Source organism: Peromyscus californicus, unplaced genomic scaffold, assembly GCF_007827085.1.
Source record: "Peromyscus californicus insignis strain IS unplaced genomic scaffold, ASM782708v3 Scaffold_12__1_contigs__length_115047231, whole genome shotgun sequence".
Taxonomy (NCBI): domain Eukaryota; kingdom Metazoa; phylum Chordata; class Mammalia; order Rodentia; family Cricetidae; genus Peromyscus; species Peromyscus californicus.
Window position 1 is genome coordinate 61,252,883 of NW_026294413.1, and position 21,470 is coordinate 61,274,352.

At 45.7% G+C, this 21,470-nt stretch overlaps 1 protein-coding gene and 1 long non-coding RNA gene across 2 annotated transcripts in view; one reads left to right on the forward strand and one right to left on the reverse strand.

The window, feature by feature from the left end:
* The window catches only part of CUNH13orf42 (chromosome unknown C13orf42 homolog), a 28,537-nt gene extending 7,462 nt beyond the window's left edge, over positions 1-21,075 (forward strand). Inside the window, exons 3-5 of the mRNA XM_052732991.1 lie at positions 16,477-16,624; positions 18,928-19,162; positions 20,068-21,075. Coding sequence (XP_052588951.1) covers positions 16,477-16,624; positions 18,928-19,162; positions 20,068-20,242 — 558 coding nt within the window. The 3' untranslated portion in view covers positions 20,243-21,075. The remainder of the gene's footprint in view (positions 1-16,476; positions 16,625-18,927; positions 19,163-20,067) is intronic.
* Positions 106-19,017, reverse strand: LOC128107289 (uncharacterized). Its single transcript, XR_008217035.1, has 3 exons — positions 18,873-19,017; positions 15,563-15,745; positions 106-5,205 (listed from the first exon to the last, which is right to left on the reverse strand). It is a non-coding gene; the product is annotated as an uncharacterized LOC128107289 (long non-coding RNA).
* Positions 21,076-21,470: the final 395 nt, after the last annotated feature.

The window sequence follows — 21,470 nt, forward strand, 5'->3', positions numbered from 1 at the left end:
CTGCCTCCCGAGTGCTGGGATTAAAGGCGTGTGCCACCACCGCCCGGCCATAAGTCTTTTAAGATTTACTTTTCTCATAGACTTATATCTATACTCCAGACAAAGTACAGTTGGTATTTATTGATACAATCATTGAATGATCATTAAATTCATACCTAAAAAGTCATTAAAATATGAACAAAATTTCTAATAACATTTTATCATATTATGTCAGAGGATTACATATATAGCACTCTATTGCGTACATTACAAGAGCATTTTCTGTTACAAATATAAGTATCTAATGACCCAACACAAAGACTCTCAACTTATCACTACCTTTTTATGAATGATGTTTGCTCTAGCTTGATAAGTTTGTAATGTACATACTGCCAAACTGGATGAGCAAATACCTAATCTCTTGACATTATTTATAACACGGTGCATGATCTGCTACCAATGACTTGGCATTGGGTGACACCCTTGTCATTACAGTTGAGAAATTCTTCCATCACAACATGGAAAAAAAATATATATTTGTTGCCTGTGGAGCAAAGCTCTGAAACTGTGTAAGAATGTCTCTATGTACAGGTCAGTCCTTTACTTTTTTCTCTCTTAAGTTTATACTTGAAATTGACCAAGCAAGAGCCTGCTTAGAACTCTTCTGGACACTTAACATTAGCATATTTTAATTAATTAATTATCCTGTAAATAATTAATAAGTCTTGAAATGCATGAGGGCAAGGCTTTAATAACAGGCTATTGCCTATCATATACAGAATAAGGTGGCTCAGCTTCTGTATGTTAGTAGGGATTATGAGCCGCCTGATATAGGTACAGGGAGCTGAACTCTGGTCCTCTGGATGAGCAGTACCTGCTCATATACAGAACCATCACTCCAGTGTCTACAGTCAACTTTTGAATTCCTATATTTCAGCTAACTGCTTTTTCAAAGAGAGAAAAAAAAAATGGAGGAGAGAGGCGGGTGAGGGAGAGAGAGCCCAGTGACAGGCAAATCAGAGAGTGGATTTCACATTAATATAGTAATATGTAGTAATATTGTCCCCCAAACCTTCATATTCCTATACATTTTAAAGTAGCCGTGCCAAGAACAGAGATGCTAGCACGCAATAAGTTAAAAAACAATCAATGCAAACATGAAGCGGGCAGAGGTGGTTTGGCAGTCAGTTCTTTGCAGGAGCTCTAGGACGGGTGCTTTGCTAGCTCCATTTCATATGCAGAATGACATGTGAAAACAACGACTAATCTAGTGGGTGGTGTTAGATGAAATCATCACATGTGTGAGAAAGGCCAGTCAAGCAGAATTCTTCCTACGGACGGCAAGCCTGTGCAGACAATATTTTTCCTGGTTGCACAAGCACTCGAATAGCTCAAAGCTGCCTCTGCACTAAGAAGGAAGGGGAAGCCCATGGTGGTTCCTTGCTAAGTGGAGAGCTTCCCGAGGGCCAGACTTCAGGGCAAGGAGTTCATGCCCTCTTTTCTGTGCTTTACCAAACACAAGCAGAAAGCTGCGGATGCCCACTGAACTGGAAAGGTAAAGTCCTTGGACTAGAGTGGTCCTAGGGACTGTGTGGGAAGCTCAGCCCTCCTTCCCACCCGGAGCCAATTTGCTGCGAATGACTGACACTTCAGTGTGTCTTTTCTCATGGCTTAGCCAACATTTTTACCAGAGATTTGAGAGTCAAAGCCTGGTCCCTGGCAACCCTAACAAGCCGGACTTGGCTTCCCATCCTCCACAGACCAATTAAGAGGCAAGGAATGTGAAAAGCAGAGAAAGAAGTACCCAGTGGTGGCCACAGCAGGAAGAGGAGCAGATAAAGAAGCGACACCTGAGACCATTTTGGGGGCTCAGCAAAACATTTCAGCAGAGGGCAGGAAGAACACACAGCAGCACAGTCCCTATTAAAGTGTGGCCCCATCCGTCTCTGATCCATCGTTGCTGGGTTCTAGTCTGTCTTGAAAGGTGATCTGATAAGTTGTGAGAATTGCGTGAAATCTTTTCCTGAGGAGCAAGGTCCTCCTCTGGCATCGGGAGTCAACTTTTCTCTCTCTCCAGTAGGAGAACCTAAGGAAATTTCAATTCCCAGGGGCCCACTGTTTCAGTAGTCTCACAGCAAAGGGAGGGGTCCAAGCTTTTAGATTCTATAATGTCTTCACTCTTGACAGGGCGGCTACAATCAGGCCTTGTTGCAGCTATAATTGGTTAAGATAAAGCCATGTGAGTAAAGTGGTCCCTTTTCTATGATTGCTGTCCTTGTAAGGGGTGGCTACATGCTGTGGATATCGCTCTATATAAATAAAACACTGATTGGAAAGTCACCAGGCAGGAAGTATAGGTGGGACAAGGAGAGAGGAGAATTCTGGGAAGTGGAAGGCTGAGGGGGAGAGACCTGTCAGCCACCGCCATGACAAGCAAGATGTAAGGTACCAGTAAGCCACGAGCCACGTGGCAACTTACAGATTAATAGAAATGGGTTAATTCAAGATAGAAGAAGTAGATAACAAGAAGCCTGCCATGACCATACAGTTTATAAGTAATATAAGCGTCTGAGTGATTATTTTATAAGTGGGTTGTGGGACTGCGGGGCTTGATGGGACCTGGAGAGAAGCTCTCCAGCTACAGCTACATTCAGCTACAGAGGCTGGGGAGGGCCACAGAGAGATTGCGGTCATGTGGCCGCAAACCAAGGCCTGCTGGAAGTTAGGAGAATGGCTGAGAGCTAATCCTCACCCAGCACTGTTGGAGGTAGCATGACCCTTTCCACAACTTAGCCCTAGACTTCAGACCTTCAGAACTGGAAGACAATATATTTGCTTCACATCGTCCTTGCTAATGGCAGTTATAGGCATGTACAAACTCTTTTACAGAATTAGCTTCATTTTCTCTTCTCCCGCATTAGCATAAATTCACTTCACTACTATTCTGTTTATTTATTTGTGTGGATGGATGGATAGGCACACATGCCATGACCCACAGGTGGAGATCAGAGGCCAACTTGTGGTTATTGGTTCTTGTCTTCCAACAAATGGACCCTAGGGCTCTATCTCAGATGGTCAGGGTTGGCAGCAAGCGCCTTTACCCTCTTGAGCCATCTCACCAGCCCTGCACCTCTGTTCCAGCATTTATCACATCTCCTTGTGCCTTGTTCAGCTGTGTATCCCTGGATGGACTGCAGCAAGACTGATGGACTTGAAGCAAAACCAGTTTTTTTTTCTTTTCTCTTTCCCTGGACCGGCAGTAGACACCGTTGGACACTTGCAGACGTTTATAAATTTGAAAAGTCTGGCATCTTTTGTGAGTGCTGGCTTTCCCAAGTGAGGCATGCTTCCTGTAATCCCAGGCTGCTGTGGCAGTCCCACATCCCTCATCCCACATCCTGGCCCCAGAGCCTGGATGCCACTGTCTTTTCCTCTTTGCTTTAGATACTGAGCCAGTTTACCCAAGTCTGTAACCATTTTTTTTTAAGAAGTAAACTTTTTTTTTTTTTTTTTTTGGTTTAAAGACAGGGTTTCTCTGTGTAGCTTTGCGTCTTTCCTGGAACTTGCTTTGGAGACCAGGCTGGCCTCGAACTCACAGAGATCTGCCTGGCTCTGCCTCCTGAGTGCTGGGATTAAAGGTGTGCGCCACCACCGCCCGGCTGTAAGAAGTAAACTTTTATCTGCTCCTTGCTTGATCCTCTGGTGTTTCTGTAGTACTCTACTCTTCCCGTTCGATTTTGTTTACATACTGGTCATGATACACAGCCTGATTTCAAAGTACACCTTGGATCAAGACTTGCACTGTGTCCTGCTCTGGAGTAAGGCATTTTAATAGCTTCTCTGAAATATCAGTGTGATTAAGGCATGGCACCTGGGTGCCAAGGGGTTTGCTATCCCAGTTCTCTGGAGAAACCCTGAGTGTGCAAGGAATCCCACGGGGAGGGAAGGAAGGAGAACACACTGGAAGGGAGGTGACTCTGGGGTGGGTATAATAAGACCGCATAGGTGAGAGTCCCAGTCAGATACTGTGTCAATCTTCTCTCCACACCACAGAGAAAGATGATACCATAATGATGAATAAACTACATTGTTTATGACATTCATAAAATAGAAACCACAGGGCTTGCTAGATGATTCAGAATTAAAGGGACCTGTTACCAAACCTGACAACCAGAGTCAGTTCTCAGGACTGACATGATGAAAGAACCAACTTCTGAATGTTATTCTCTGTCTCTGTCTCTGTCTCTCTCTGTCTCTCTCCCTCTCTCTGTCTCTCTTTCTTACACACACACATACACACACACACACACACACACACACACACACACACATACACACACACACACACACACACACACACACCCCACACACAAAAACAGCAGAAATCATATCTGAGGATTCTGGGTCAGTGTAGTGCATAGGCTATATCTGGGATGCAGTCTGGATGCTCAAATGTTAGAATGTCCAATATAGAGAATAACACACAAGTCAGAAGGGCATTTCCAAGAATGGAACCAACAGGCTAAGGTTCCTCCTGGCTTGGGCACCAGGATATTTGTGTCAGTGAAAAGAAGCAGTAGCTTCCCACATTCTATCTCCCTTCCCTGTGGTCCCACCAAGGTGCATCAGGACCCATCCACAGACATCCCTCCATATCTGACATGGAGGAACCAGGTGGTTTTTGTAAGGCCGTGCACGGATGGTGTCAGATACTGTTGGTGGTGGATCCTTGCGTCTCTCCATTGGAGACTGAGGATTGAGCTCATGTAATATGTGGGACATCAGAGTGCTCTCCTCAGGACACCGAGGTGGCACGGAGGGGGAAGTACTACATGTAACTTGCTCTCAGACCCTCTCACCAGGGGCTGCATGACCCAGGCTGCTTTCCCTCAGCAGAAACCCCCCCTGAGGGGTGGTGACCAGAAGACATGTCATAGGTATTTCTTTCCCAATCTGTGCATAAATTTTCTTCCTGTGGCTGCTGCTGGTTGCTTTCCATCCTAGGTCTCCACAGCCTTCAGGTCTTGAGGACACATTGCTCTTACCTTCACTTCTTGGAAATGTCTGGAGCAGAGGGCAAGCTAACACTGCAGAGCTGTGATGGGCTCCTCACTGTGGGTAGGCGTCCTTTTCTCAAATAATTTTCACACATGTTCATCCAATGCATTGTGCAAAGCACCCGAGATGAACTGCACGCCAGAGTAATAAAGGGGCATCAAGCAGAGGCTGGGAAATTAGGAAAGACAAAACATCCACAGAAAAACTTATCATTGAGCTAATCCAGAGGCTACAGTGATTTTCAGGTTTTCGTGGGTGCTTGTTGGAAAGCGAAGATACAAAGAAGATCTGGACTTGTTCAAAATTCTGTCCATATGAAAAGAACCAGGCCCATTGCTTAGGGAAGTGAGATTTTTTTTTCCCCAAACTTTGGATTTCAGTCTTTCTTATATGGTACTTGACATAAGGACCCCTGAGTTGTGTGATTGACAATGTCTTCAGTAATGTTTTAGGAATCATATGTTATTCATTTGTTAGCACGTTCACTGAGAGCACACTATATCAGGAACTGTTCTGTGTGCTGGTACATGAGATCATGCTCCTGTTCTCATGTGGAGGATGAGGGGTGTGTGTGTGTGTGTGTGTGTGTGTGTGTGTGTGTGTGTGTGTGTGTGTGTGAGTGAGTGATAAAAATGTTGGGGAAAAATTCTCTGAGCAGCCAGGTGGGTGTGCTGCACCCTATAATCCCAGCATGGGGGAGGCTGAAGCAGGAGGATTGTCAATTAAAGACCAGCCTGGGCTGGCCAGGCAGTGGTGGCGCACGCCTTTAATCCCAGCACTCTGGAGGCAGAGGCAGGTGAATCTCTGTGAGTTCGAGGCCAGCCTGGTCTCCAAAGTGAGTTACAGGACAGGCTTCAAAAGCTACACAGAGAAACCCTGTCTTGAAACACTCCCTCCCCCCCCCCGAATAAAAAAGACCAGCCTGAGCTTTAGGGTGAGTCCCAGCCTGGCTTGGGCTACACCAAAAGAGCTTGGCTCAATGACAAAGAAGCAAATGAAGACCTCTGAAAAATGCTCTCCCTAAGGATGGTGACCCTCTGTCTTGCTGTCTTGCTGTTTCTTCTGCTGTCACTCACATCAGAGAAGACGAGGAAGCCCAACTTCCTCCGTGGCTTGCTCTGGGTCCCTCCTCAGACTTGATCACTTAGACTTTGGGGGTCCTCTCCTTGTTGCTTTCTCCAGGCTGTGTCCCTCTTCTGCTGTGGTTGCTCTGAGCTATTTCACATCTTTCTTTTCTCGTAATCACTCCTTGACTCCACTTGTCTTAAAAACTAGCTCATCCCTTTGAAATGTCCAAGTCAGTAAGGTTGAGTTACTGTGACCTATGTAACTTTAACTGCTATCTAATTGAATGTTTCCACCTTCCATTTCAGCTGTGTGTGTGGTAGAATAAAGATAAGATGGAGTTTACCATTTTCAGTGCAGTACTTCAGAATCCCTAAGTGACTGCTTTTTAGTGTCCTCAAACTATAGGTAATGTGTGCATTCCAGTCAATGACTCTTTAAGAAGCCATTTTATATCTTTTTTTTTTTAATGGGACTGGGGAAAATGGCTCAGTGGGTAAGAGCCTCTGCAAGCTTGAGGACCTGAGTTTAATCCCAGCATGATGGGGAAGAACTCCTAGAGCTCAGGCTGGCTGAGGGAGGCCATCTGGGGAGGGGGGTTGATCCCTGTGGAGCTCCCAGTGTGGGCTGGTTGCTATTTAAGTCAGGGTTCCTGTTCACCCACCTCTGTCAAATGAAAGCTCATTAATTCTCCCCTGGACCTTCTAGTGGTGAGTAGCTTGGGGTGTGCGTGAAGGAACTAGCTACAAAATGCACACCTCTTCCTGTCACCTGACAGAAGAAAGTCACCTGCTATCACAATGGTGTCAAGAACCCACTGAAGTGTGGAGAACTCTAACAGTGGTTGAGCGCCCGCTGGACTGCAGAGCGCGGCCACACAGGCAGCTGGGTTTAATCAATATGTGTTTCTTCTGGCCATACTTAGCTCTCAGGGTCAGTTCCCCACCGAGACTGCTCAGTCTCATAAGATATGATTTTAAAAAGGTATATTTGCTCTTGAGATGAAATTTATAGGACACAAGAAATATAAAAAAGAAAATAATAACTTAAAATTCTATCATCTGAAAATAATTATTATATAAGATTAGGTGTTTGTTTTGTCAATCATTTCTCCTGTGTGTTTTAGTTTGGGGTTGCAAACTAAAACAGATGGTATCTAGTTAAATTAGAATTTCTAGTAAATGATGGATGCGTTTTTATGTTTTGTTTCTTTTTGTCTGGTAGTTTTTGAAATGGAATCTTGCTGTGTTGCCCAGGCTGGTCTTGAACTCCTAGGTGCGAGTGATTCTTCTGCCTAACTCTAAGGGTTATGACACCATCTCAGGCTGACACTCACTTACACTGAAAATATTACTCATTGTGTGAAGTCGAAATTTAGCTCCCATTCTGTATTTTTATTTGTTAAATCTGGCAACCCTAGTATGTGTGATGACCTGGCTGTTGCTGACTGGCTGTTTATGTTTTTCCTCTTAACAGTGTTTAAGTGTAGCAGACAACAGCAATAATTAGTCATTCTGGGGTTATTTCCTTTTTTTTTAATCTCTTTATATTGATCTCCTCATCTCTGCTGTCTACTTCATTTAGTTTTCACTCAGCCTGGGCAAGTTTACGAACTTGCTTATCTGTGGAGAACGTGGATGTGGATGTGTACATGCCTGCATTCAAATACCAGTGACTACGTTCTCTGAGTTTATTTAGACTACAGATAGATCTTGTTTCATGAGCTCTCATTAAAAAAACAAAACTAAACTAAAATCCCATTCAATTATGGGCACCTCTCTCTTTAAATACTATAGTGTTAAAAGATCATCAGATGTATATTGGAGCTGGGCGTTTGGGTGCACATCTTTAATCTCAGCATTCAGGAAGGAGAATCAGGCAGATCTTTGTGAGTTCCAGATCAGCCAGGGGCAAATAATGAGACCCTGTCTAAAACAAAGGAGGAAAAGAAACAAAGATACACATTGCCTTTTGACATAGTCCTGATCCCCCTGGGCATGGATGGCAAAAGGCAGGATGCTGTAGTTGGAGTTCTTGAAGCTTATCTTAAAGTCCTTTGGTTAGATCACATTTTGTAGCCGGGGTCCTACACCCTGTGTGGTTGGCCAATGGCGTCTCATGGAAGAGGTGTGGATCTAGTGTAGAGCGGTATTGGGCATGGCTCAAGGTCCAACAGGTGGACCCACGCACACAAGGAAGAACGCCAGCGTGGAAGAGCATGTCTAGCTCTGTCTGTGGCGACCAGGCTGAGGACTTCAAAGAGGAGGGAACACAGGAACTGACTCTCTGACCATCGAGATGGCGGTGGGTGAGGTAGGAGGTCAGGGATGGACAGGTCTCATGGAGCTTTCCTTGGCACTGGGTGCCGGTGGAGCATCTCTCTCCCCTCTCCTCTGGTTGCTGTTTACATGGGAAGTTCATTTGGAAGGACTCGAGTCTCCTGCAGATAATTACTGACAGACAAAGCCCAGAAGAAAAGAAGCGGCCTCGGTACCAGTGGGACAGGCTGATAGTAAAAGGAGAAAAATGTTGGAAATTGCCTTCAGGGAGTCAGAAACTAAAGCAAGAAATATGATGGGGTTTGGTTCGGAAAAGTGCAAAAGATTCCCCCTAGGAAGAGTAATTCAAGCCTCCTGTTGATGAAGTTCTAGGGCCAGAGGAGCTTAGACAATGCTAAGCTGCTAAGCCTAGGGCAATGGGAGGTTTCCTGAGAAGCAAGTGAGTGCCCTCTGTTCTCTGGGATAGATCCCCTTAGAGAGTGATTTTCTTCCCCAGTGGCTGGAGAAGGGGCTATCAGCCTACGCCAGGAAGCAAGCTCCATTACACCAGGCCTTTCTAAACAGTTAGGGTAAAGAGGAAACAATGGAGTCTGCCTGGAGTTCCGAGCTCACTCAGCGTGTTGGTGACAGACACCCCATCCTGCTGGTCACTTCTTTGTAAAGTAGGTTTTCCTGTAATAGCAGCTGGATCCCTAAATCCTCCGCCTCTGACCTTGTGAAAGGAGGGACCTGTCATAAGTGTGGGTCACAGAGACTGTGGAAGGCAGGAAAGATCGGAATCAAGCCTCAGCCTTGGTCTGTGAAAATACCACAAAATCCACTCAGAGGCGTTTCAAAGCGTACCCCATGAAGGAAACAGGCAGCTGTGATTTACTCACTTTAATACTTACAGTAAGCTGGACACTCACAGAGCTCTCCTTACAGCTAGGCTCCTCCTGGCAATGTTCAAACAATACAGACACTAGGCTCTTCATTACAGCACTAATTGCTGGAGTCGAAGCTTACAAATTAATCCAAAGATGACTACATTTGTTGCCATGGTGCATGGATACAATGGAAATCTACACAGTTATTAAGAGGGACAGGAGGTTCTCTGTGTAGACCAGGGAGCTGAACTCTGGATGTGGAGTGAAGAAGGATGTGTTCACAGGTGTGTATTATAAATATAAGTGACTTACTGAGTAAGCATGAATATAAATACAGCCATTGTTTCTTTTTGAAAATCTTGTGTGTATGCCCATGTGTGTGAATGGAGGTGTGCATGTATGATGACCAGAGAGCAACCTTGGGTGTCTCTGCTTGATTTCCATGGTATCTTAGTCAGGGAATCTTGTTCATGGCTGTATGAACCAGGCTAGCCTTCATGGAGATTCTCCATCTCCATCTCACCATAAAAGAGCTGGGATTACAGATGTGTGCCCCCTTGACTGGCTTCATATGGATTCTGTGGATCTACACACAAGTCTCTATGCTCATGCAGCAAGCCTCTGAGCTGTCCCTCAGACCCCAGAGAGATGGCTCAGTGGTTAAGAGCACTGGCTGCTTTCCCAGAGGACTCGGGTTGGATTCCCAGCACCCACAAAGTAGCTTACAACCACCTGTAACTACAGTCCTCTGGCTAAAGTATCCAGTGCTTTCTTTTGGCCTCCAAGGGCACTGCACACACGTGGTGCACAAACACACACAGGCAAAACACCATAAAGTAAAAATATAAATAAAATAAGGAGAAAAATAGAAAATTTATTATTATTATTATTATTATTATTATTATTATTATTATTATGTGTGTGTGAGCATGATGTATGTGTGGGTCATGACATGGCATACATGTGGAGGTCAGAGGTTCTCTTCTTCCATGTTTATGTGGGTTCCAGAGATCGAATTCTGGGCTATTAGACATCTACAGCAAGTATCTTTATCTGATGAGCCATCTTGCTGGCTCCTCACTTTTTTTTTTCTTGATAAGACACATTTCACTGTGTAGCAGACTAGCCTTTCACTCACCAACCTCCTGCTTCAGCCTCCTGGATCTTGGGATTACAGGTTTGCATTACTGTGTGGGGTCTACACATTTGCTTAGATTTCCAGAAAGAAATGATGGGAAGACAGACAAAGACTAATGAAAGGCTCCAGGATGTGAGGAGAAGAGCCCTTCATGGAAACAACCTCTGTCTTGAGCGATGGTTCTAATTTTGGTGGAACCACAAATGCTGTTGTGGCTTTTAAAGCATTAAACAAAAGAGTGAAACCAGGGTAGCCCTTAAAACTTAAAAACTGCACTTGGGAGGCAGAGGCAATTGGATCTCTGTGAGCTTGAGGCCAGCCTGGTTTACTGAGTAAGTTCCAGGACAGCCAGAGTTACACAGAGAAACCCTGTCTTGAAAATCCACAACACCAAACCTGGAAAACTAACTGCTGCTTATGAAGGTGTCTGACCACCAAGTCAACAGCACAACCACACAGAAATGAGTTATTCCAGAAGGCCTCGGGTAGGGCTCTGCTGACATTGCCACAGGACCCTCAGTTGCATTCAAGGATGATGTTGGGAATGCTTTGATATGATCATGTACAGTAAGGTACAGGAAGTTATTTTGTTAATGATATATGGAACCCAGCTTTTCAATGTAAGAGATACATTGAAAGAGATACATTGAAAGAAAAAGAAAAATGAAAAATATAATATTAATCTGAGAGATGTTTGGGATGTAGAGACCTAGAAAAAATAAGATTCTCATTTTAATTGATGTAATTAATCAATTAATTGATTAACTTATGTTTTGATAATATTGGGAATTGAATGTATACTTCGTCTGTTTCAGGCAAGTTTTATACCACTGAGCTATATCCCCACTCCACCTTTTTAATATTTTATTTTATGTTTTTAAACAGGGTGTCATACAGCTTAGGAGGCCATGTACTCCTGATCCTCTGCCTCCCCTTCCCAGGTGCTGAGATTTCAAGCATGAGCCATCATTCCTTGTCCATACCCATTTCTATAACAACAACAACAACAATCCAAATATGCAGCAAGTTCATAATTTTTCTTGGCAGCACCAGATAGCTGAGGTCCCTGGGAAATCGGCCAAACTAAACTGCAAGGGGAGAATTGGATGTGGCTCACAGTAAGTGTTGATACTTACTTGGGGGAGGCAGAGGCAGGAGGCATAGCTCCCTGTTGTTATTCCCAACAGCCAGAGGAGTTGGCCGGGACTTTGAGGCCCAAACCTTAGGCTTTGATGCAGAGAAGGATTTCAGGACTGGCCAGCTTATGAAGCAGAGTTGGAGTTTATTAATATTTTCATGTTAGCTTAAACACAACGCTTGAGGAAAAATTAGAAGCACTCAGAAGAAACTAAGACACACCCAGAGAAACAGTGTGGGCTTCTCAGAGAGGAGTCTCAGGAAATGTGGCTCTCCCTTGAGTAATTTTACAAAACTCATGTACTGGATTGGGGGCAGTGTTTGAAGCTACTGTCTTTAAAGAGTGTCGGAGAAGCCTAAATGAGCTCATAGGGTGGTTCCTGGGGGCACTGCACAAGATTACAATTGACAAAGTCCCCAAGACACAGGAAAGTAGGACATCTTTACCGCAAAGTTAATGGTCCTTTTTGAAAAATCCCAGGAGATGTCTAGGGAAAGGTATTCAGGCCTTAAGCCCGACACATTGTTATCTGAACATAAAATATCTGTATATGAAAAGAATATTAACTGTATGTCTGCAGCCTTTGCAGGAAATGTTAATTAATTCCATAGAAGTTGTATTTCTTCACTGGTGAGAGGCTTCAATCTGACTTCAGAGTGGGAGGTTCTTCTCCCCTCCCGTGTCTCCATCATGTTCTCTTCTTTCTATCTTGCCTCAGCAGGACAGCTGCACCTGCTGAAGTGAGGTAACCATATACCTGGAAAGCCTCCTAGAGCTGTTGACAACTGGCAATAGCAAATGAGTTGGGGAGTTGGGGGAGGCTTAGAAGGCCACAAATACAGAAAACTCTATTATCATAAGTGGATGCTCACAAAAGGCTGGCAGACCCTAAGCCAATATCCCTTACAGTGCAGGCATATGGAAGGGGCCAGCTGCTGAGGGTTCCCTCCAGTTGACAAATAAAAGCCAGGCCAGGTTATTCTTCTGTATCCCCTGAAACAAGAAGTTTCCGGGGGAGAGGAGTATGGGAGTGTATGAGTGATATTGGGTCCAAGACTGCAGATGTTGAGGAGGTCAAAACCCCTGAGAGGGTCACATCCCCAAACATAGGGTACTGCCTAAGATTGGGACTGGTCCTAAAAACCGACTGTCCCCTTGCCTCCCACTACCATGCAAACAAGCATCTAGTAGTAACTATAGTGGAATACTGCCCAGAGTGTGGGGAAAGGATCCTCTGGCCAGTGCATCACAGAGGGGACCTACACTGAGGACAAAGAAGCTCTTTGGAAAATAATTAGCCTCCACTTTAAACATGGTATTTCAAGAGAAATTGAAAAATGATCCACGCACGGTAACCATAGCAACAAAAGATTTGAACATCAGCAGACTGCCTAAGACTAACCAAAAGCCAAACTGAAGGCCTAGCAAAGCAAAGACAGCTTTCAGATACCAAAATCCTCAGTGCCTATTGACAACACAGCGTGTAGACTTTAACAAAACCCTCACACAAGGGGAAATGAAAAAGGTGAACAAGGCACCAAACAGACAAGACTCCGAGTGACAGACACTGGGACCAGCCAACTGGTCCCAACTTGTTTCTAAACATTGATTTTTAAACAACTTTTTGATGCTTAAAAGTCCAAGTGGGAAAAATGGAAAGCATGTCTGGTGGAGAACTCCAGTAATAAGACAGAAACTTTCAGAATGACCAGTGACCAGACTAGAAAGGACACAGATACATCGAGAATAGGGAGGGCCCTTGGTGAGGGTGCTAGTTCGTTTTCTACCCACTTGATCCAAGCTAGAGTTATTTGGGAAGGGCGAGCTTCAGCTGAGAAAAGTCACTCCGCCAGATTGGCCCATGGGCAAGCCTGTGGCTTTTTTTTTTTTTTTTTTTGGTTGATGATTAACGTGTGAAAGTCCAGCTTGCTGGGCGGTGGCACCCTCAGGCTTGTGGTCCTGGGTGCTATAGGAAAGCAGGCTGAGCAAAGCATGGGAACCAGCCAGTAAACAGCACCCCTCCATGGTTTCTGCTTCAGGGTCTGTCTACGATTCCTGTCCTGAGCTCCTGGCCTGATTTTGCTGGATGATAAACCGTAGCTGTTGGAGGAAATCAACCCTTTCCTCCCCAACTTGCTTTTGGTCATGGTGTTTTATTGTGGCAATAGAAATCCTACCTAAGACAGAAATCAGTAGATATTGCTGTGACAGACCTGACCATGTTTTGAGGAGGACTGTGGAAGGACTTTGAGACATTGGGCTAGAAAAGCCAGTGAGTGCTCAGAGTTTAATGAGCTGTCTGGGAACTTGGTGGATGACACTTAGAGCAGTACAGATAATCGAGGCCCGGCCTTTGAAGTTTCATAGGGAAGTTTGAAAGATTCCCTTCAAGAATCTCAGACTGTTCAACATTTTGAGCAACAATCTGGGGCTCTGGTGAGCTGAAGCTAAAGAACCAGCTGTGGTTAAGAAGAGACCTGCATCACATCACTGAGGCAAACTCTTTGGGAAAGTGTTTCTCAAGGGCAGCACACAGATGCTGTGGGACAGAGGGGCCATAGCTGTCCTTTGTGCTGACAGCTTAACTCTGTGTATCTAAGAGTCCCTCAGATGGTCCTGGATTTGAAGGCATGAAGGGGTCATGGAGATCAGCTTGGCACCAGGAGAGGCCATCAGTGAAGATTCAACCTCAGTTGTAATAGAAGCCTCAAGTCTGAAGAGATCATGGAGAGAAGTTAAGGCTTGGTACTGTGTAGCAGGGTCAAAGGTCCTGAAGAGATTCCAGGAGAGGCTATCGCTGAAGGTGCAGCCCAGGTGCAGAGACTCCAGCAATTTGGAAATGCCAGTACTGTGGAATGACCACTGAGGGCAACAGCAGATGTGGAGTGCAGATAACTGGAGCTTGGGAGACGAGCTGTGTATGCTATGAATGGTAGAGCCAGAGAAATGCAACTCTCCAAGCCCTTTGGAGCCCAAAGGATAATTTCTGAATGCCAGGCATTAGACACTGAGTTATTTACACTTTCAGAGCTTAGTTTTACATTGTTCATATTGTGACTGTGCCCTGGTTATTCTTTCTTGGAATACAAAAAAAAAATATTTAACTTGCTTTTTAATTTTACAGGAACCCATGTTCGGATATCTTAGAGAAACTTTGGAATTGTACAGATATTTTGAAGTTTTAGAAAGACTTTGAATATTTCAGAGAGACTGGATATTTTAAAAAGACTCTGGGGATTTTAGAGAGACTGGATGTTTTAGAGAAACTTTGAACTTTGGCAGAGACTTTGGGTATTTTAAAGAAGCTAAATTTTAAGATGTTTGAATTTTTAAAGTATGCAGGACTTTCAAAGGCTGGAATGTGTTTTATTTTGAGGCACTTATACTAATGTCTCAATGAGATCTTGGGGATAAATAAGAAAGGGAAGGTTATAGTTCAATAAAAATGTGTTCATGTGTCAAGTTCACAAGGGATCAATTGTACCCGCTAGTTTTTGAATCAACTTGACACACGCTAGAGTTATTTGGGAAAAGAGAACCATAGTTAAGAAAAAAATCACCCACCAGAATGGCTCATAGGCAAGCCTGTGGGTATTTTCTTCATTGATAATTGATATGGGAGGATCTAACTCACTGTGGATAGTGGCCCCGTGAGCTGGTGGTCCTGGAAGCTATAAGAAAGCTGCTCTCATTTTTAGCAGCTCTTTAGAGAGGGATGGATAAATATTTGGAGATCATCTTCCACTTTTAAGACAAAGTATTCAGGTGGGTGCTGTGGTCTGTCAACAGTTTTTCCTATAAGAAAGCTCTTTGCAATTTGAAAAAGAAAAAGAAAACAGGAAAGAAAGGGATTCTGTGATTACTGTTTCCTGGTCATACAAGATGTACCCCACAATGTGCACCTAGAAATGCCACCCCACATTCTACTCCGTAACTTAACTGTTCATGTTTAATGCCATGCCCACATACCACTTTCAAAGCCTCACAGAATGGGACTCCATGTTTCATCCAACGGGACTTCATGTTTTACCATGCTTACCACATTGATAAACAGTGTCCTGCTTGTTTCTCTGGAATTCCTCATGGAGCTTCTCAGTTCATACGTCCATCCTGCCCTTCTTACTTACTGCGTGTGCAGTAAGTAATGATGAGGAGTGTTTCCACCGTGAGCATTTCTTAAACACGTACTCTTTCTGTGAGTCTTCAAGCCCCTCTTCTCGTTCTATATAAAACATATAATAAATTGTTGTAACTACAGCCGCTGCTGTGCTGTGGAACTCTAGAACTTCTCCTGTCTAATTATTTTGGCACATTAGTTTCTAGTGTTTCTTCCCTCCTCTTCCCCTCCCCCACAGGACAATTGTTTTAAAACCCTTTACTTAAATCAGATAAAATCTTTTAACTTCTACATATGACTGATTACATGAGGCATTTGCCTTGCGGTATTTGATTTATTTCACTTAATGTAATGGCCTCCAGCTCCATCTACATTGTGACAAATGACAAAATTCTATTCTTTGTGGATACACAATATTCCATCCTTTAAAAAATCCATCTGTCAGCCAGGTGGTCGTGGTGCATGCCTTTAATCCCAGCACTCGGGAGGCAGAGCCAGGCGGATCTCTATGAGTTCGAGGCCAGCTTGGGCTACAAAGCGAGTTCCAGGAAAGGTGCAAAGCTACACAGAGAAACCCTGTCTCGAAAAACCAAAACCAAAAAAAAAAAAAAAAAAAAAAAAAAATCCATCTGTCTAATGATAAGGACCGTGGTTAAATCCGTATCTTGGCCATCAAATTTTCCTCTGAAATCTCACAGATACAAAACCCCATATGCATCTAGTTCTAGGAGTATTAATTCTTTTCAGTGTTTCTGGCTTTTGTATGCGAGGACACTCATCAAACTCCCAGGCAACTCTCTCTCACCGCCCGACCTCCACCTGTTCTTCTGCTGCAGAAAGCAGCCTCAAAGAAGTACTCCCAGTTCAGCACTGACGTGGCCGAGGCCATCGCCTTCTTTGACTCCATCATCGCAGAGCTAGAGACAGAGAAACGGCCGAGGACTGCTGAGGTTGACCGGCCCAATGAAGATGTGGACTTTGATGGTGAGCGCTGGGAGGGGAGGTGGGGCTGTGAGTGGGCTCCTCCGGGGATGGCATCAGGGACCACACCTTCTTTGCTGAAAGGAACTCCTTCACTGCCTCCGTCGCCCTGGCTGTCACTGCCCCAGCCTCCACCTGTGGTGTTTTTTATTTTATTTTATTTTTTTACTGCAGCTGCCAGGCTGGGACCCCTAACACTCCGTGAGGGAAAGCGAGAGGAAATGGCTAAAGAGAGAAGCTGTCAGTGGGGAATGTTGTCATACGGAGGGACGTTTCTGTTTTGCAAGATGCAAACAAAATTCTGGAATGTGAACATTCTTAACACTACCTAATGGTGTACTCAAAATGACTAAACAGGCCGGGCATGATGGTGCACACCTATAATCCCAGCAACTGGAAGGGTAAACCCTTTAGGAGGACAGACAAGAGTTTGGAGGCCAGCCTGGGCTGCCTAAGGAGACTTTATTTCAAAAAGCCAAAACTCAGGGCCTAAATATATGGCTCAGTCTATAATGTGCTTGCCTCAAAAGTGTAAGGACCAGAGTTCAATCCCCAGCAGCCAGGTATGTGTGACAGTGTGAGCCTATAATCTTAGTGCTCAGGAGGCAGAAACTGGAGGATCCCTGGGCCTTTTCAGACAGGCTGGCTGAAATAGTGAGCAGGATAGTGAGAGACCCTGTTTAAAAAAAAAAAAAAAAAAAAAAAAAAGCCGGGCGGTGGTGGCACACGCCTTTAATCCCAGCACTCGGGAGGCAGAGGCAGGTGGATCTCTGTGAGTTCGAGGCCAGCCTGGGCTACCAAGTGAGTCCCAGGAAAGGCGCAAAGCTACACTGAGAAACCCTGTCTCGAAAAACCAAAAAAAAAAAAAATAAAAAAAATAAAAATAAGCAAACAAAAACAAAAACAGGGTGGATAAATTGAGGAAGGCATGCTCAAAACTAAACAAACACAGAGCCCAAACCAAAACTATGTAGTGAGGACCTGTCTCAAAAGGAAAAAAGGAAAAGAAAAAGGAAAAAACCGAAGGCCAGTGTTGTGTGACTTCTCCTGGAGAGACCTAACACAAATATGTCTACTTACCCTGGAGGCTAGGGCCTAGACAGATCACCCAGGACAGACCACAGTAACTATTGCACAGATGTCCACATTGGTGAAGCAATGAATTTTTACTGAGGTGATGAACAGGAGGATGGGGAGGGGTTACTTACAAAGAGCAGGGGTAACTCAAAAGCAGCTGCGTTGCCAGGAAGGCCACCCCAACACAGGCAACAACATCTTTTTCTCTAAAGTTTGGCTGCTCAGAGTCTCCACCCCAGCAACTGTTTACAGTTATACAAACTATAAAGATACATAAATTATAAGTGCTTATAATCCTTTCTACAGGGTTGGGTAGGGGACCTCCAGAGTCTTCCAAGCTTTTGTTCTGACAGGTGTGACCTCTTGTTCACTGATGCTGGTGAGCACCTCCCTCCCCCAGGAAATGCAGAGAGAGGGTTGCAATTGGGAAGAATGAGCCACACAACAGCCAGTGGGTGATGGGGCTCAATGGCAAAAGTGCTTGAGCCTGAAAAACTGAATTCACTCCCGGAGAGAACTGACTCGGGAAGGTTGTCCTCTGACACCCCCCACCCCCCCCCACCCCCCCCCACCCCCCCGCCCTGCCAACAACAGCAGCAACAATCTCTGTTCATTGTAAAAACAAATGAACCAAACAGCACACTGAAGTATTAAAACCTCTAGGTGCTGGGAGCCACAGCTCAGCAGTTCCCAGGTGATCCTGCTCTCACAGAGGACCAGAGTTCGGTACCCAGCAGCCACACTGGCCTCCTGTAATTCTAGCTTCAGGGGATTCAACACTGTCTTCTGGCCTCTGACAGTGCCTACACTCATGTGCACACAACTAAAAGTTAAAACCAATTAGAAAAAAGAAACTAAAAGACAGATACCATCTGTAGGTCACGGCCACAGTTAACACTTGGGCATATGACTTTCCCAAAGGATTTTCAACACACTCAGATTTTATTTATATTTTACTTTTAGCAAAAATGGAATCTCTTTGAACAATATGCCATGCATTGGGGCACCCTTCCGGAGTCAAGAGTCAATGAGTACAGCTCTTGGCACTGTCCCAGCCCTGGGCTTTGCTGAGTCTGACTCCACCCCCAGACCCCTGCAGCCTCCTGCAGAACTCACGGCAGTGAGCCTGTCTTTCCTTGCTGGGGATCCCCCATCTGTCCATGCTCTCCTTTACCTTCTGCTCCCCCGATAGTGGCCAGCTGCCCAGGTCACTTGCTTCTCTTTTCCAGTGGCGACCAGTTCACAGGAGCACAGCTTGCACTCCAACTGGATTCTGCGGGCGCCACGCAGACATTCTGAGGCCATCGCTGCTCACGCCACCGCAGACAGTCGGTTTCGAAGGAGCACGGAACACAGGGTCACGGGCACCCAGAGGAGGCTTGAGAGACACCCCATTTACCTGCCAAAGGCTGTGGAAGGGGCATTCAACACCCTGAAATTTAAGCCCAAAGCCCACAAAAAAGAGTAAGTGCTTGGACTTAATAGAACCAAGACATTCTCAATGTGCTCCAGACTCATGGGGTGTTCCAGACTTAGTGTGTGTTGGTCCCTCATCTGATGTGCAGAAGTTGTTGATTTCATGGGGGGTGGGGCTTGGCTGAGATGTTTTCCCACAGTCTGTACTCCAGCAGCCTGGCTCACTGCTGTCCTCCGTTCTGACCTTGGTTCCACCCTGCCTGCCGGCTTCCTCTCTGGCCTGCTGCTTATACCTTCTGCAGCTCTCCAGTGACAGCTTGGGTTGTACAGACAGAGCAGCAAGCAGCAAGCACCGTTATGCTGAGACACTGTCGCCTTGGAAGGCATTGATGAGCCTCTGCTCTGCAGAGCAGGACTTCCTGCTGGTCTGGCCCCTGTAGGGACATACTGCCACTAGCTCCTGTGGGGACATATTGCCACTGGCTCCTGTGACCTCTCTGCTGCCAGACCCTTGTCTCTCAAGACTAGTTCCCATGACCAACTCCCACGTCCCCCTTGCTTTGTGCAGGGCAACCACTGAGGCCGAGCCACAGGACACAAGGGCCTGTTCAGACTCCGTGGCTGTCCCTTTACCTCTTTATAAGTCACTCAACTCTGGTGGATCCAGGGTTTCCTTGATAGCATTTTACTCCTATAGTAATAAGCCATGTGCTCAACATAGTGAAGCCATGGCCCAGTCCTCATCCTTGACCTTCTCCTTCGAGGCCAAGGTCAATACCCACTAAAGTCCACCCACACCCCACCCCGTATCACTTTAAGGCCCAGAACTGGGGGGAGGGGGCGGGGACAACCTGATGTTCTCAGCAGAAATGGTGGTAATTTGGGTGCGCCTTCCCTCTGTGTGGTGGCCAGCTTGAGCCTGACCATCTCCCTCACCCTTCCTTCCCTTGCAGCCTGGGGAGCTCCAGACAGATCCTCCGCAGCTTCTCCAGAGAAGACATGGAGTGGGATGAGGAGTTCTTTGCACAGGAGTCCCCCGGCTCTTTGGAAGAGGATCATTTTGAGGCAGAGCATCCCAAAGGGCAATGGCTGATTCGAGAAAGACTCTGGGAACGGACAGTGTCCTGACTTGACTTGTCTCAGCTTGGGTCTTTGTCAGGTGGTCTGCTTTTGGGCAGTGTGAGGTGTTCGGTAGAGTTAAAAATGAAATTATAAACTTATAACACAACCAAACTCCCACACTGCCTGTCGGTGACCAGCTAGTGCCAAAAAGAGCCGGAGCTTCCCAGGGGACACGTCCTGGGGGATTCAGAGACTGGGCGCTTCCCACGGCCGTGGACAGGAGAGAAGGAAAGGAGAGCTGGCTGCTGGTGTCCCAGAGCAGAGGCACAGAGAGGCCTTGAATGAGTGACCCTGCCACCCTGCCTTGCCTGGCATACACAGAAGATGGCGTAAATGGCTGCATATAATGTGCTCAGAACTGGAAAGGAGCCACTCTAGAGTTCCGGCCTAAAATCTCCAAGGATGTGTCTCAGAAGCCCAATGGGGAAGTCCTGAGGTCACCTCCATCCATGCAGAATGCAGTCAAGAAGGCAGCCCCTTCTGCTCTAGGTCTTTCTGGGACTTTCAGAAACTCTGCTGCTAGGTTAGCCTGAAAACGGGGCCAGTATCCAGGCGGTAGGGTAGAGAATGGTTCTGTCAGGCCTTGCCTTGTGATCACACTGTTGCTCAGAGCTCCTGCACACAGACAGCTGGTTCAAGGAGGTGGAGGTAGGCAGGTCTTTCTCCTTTCTGACTCACACAAATAAAGCTGTATCCATGCAACCAGCCTGTGACAGGCTCTGCACCTCCCACTTACAGGTAGCTAGAAGCATAATGTTCTTTCTGTCTAGGAAGAATTTTTGTAGTTCAGACATTGTTTGTGAAGAGATACTAGCCCACTTGAGCGTGGCTCTGGCAGGCCTTGCCCTTCCCCCATTCCCTCTGCCTTGCTAAAAACCATTAAATCACATTCCTAAAGCGAGCCACCAAGTCTATTCCCTTACTTGGCCACTTCCTCTCCTGAGGCTGACTACTAAGGTCCAGCTATCAAAAGATTAAGGTCCAGCAATCAAAAGTCCCCTTGGCCCACCTAATTAACGTGCTCAGTCAAAATCAAACACCTCACCCTAACACGGGGCCTCCCCCTCTCCCTTTATAAAATGTCATTTTCTTATGTGCCACATCTGTCTCCCCTCTATCCAGAGACAGTCCTTTGCTGTCAACCCCCACCCACCATCTGGGACAAATACGCCCCCCCCCCATTCCCTTCTCCCTCTTTCCTCTGTCTCCTGTCTTTGTCTCTTACTCCCAGTCC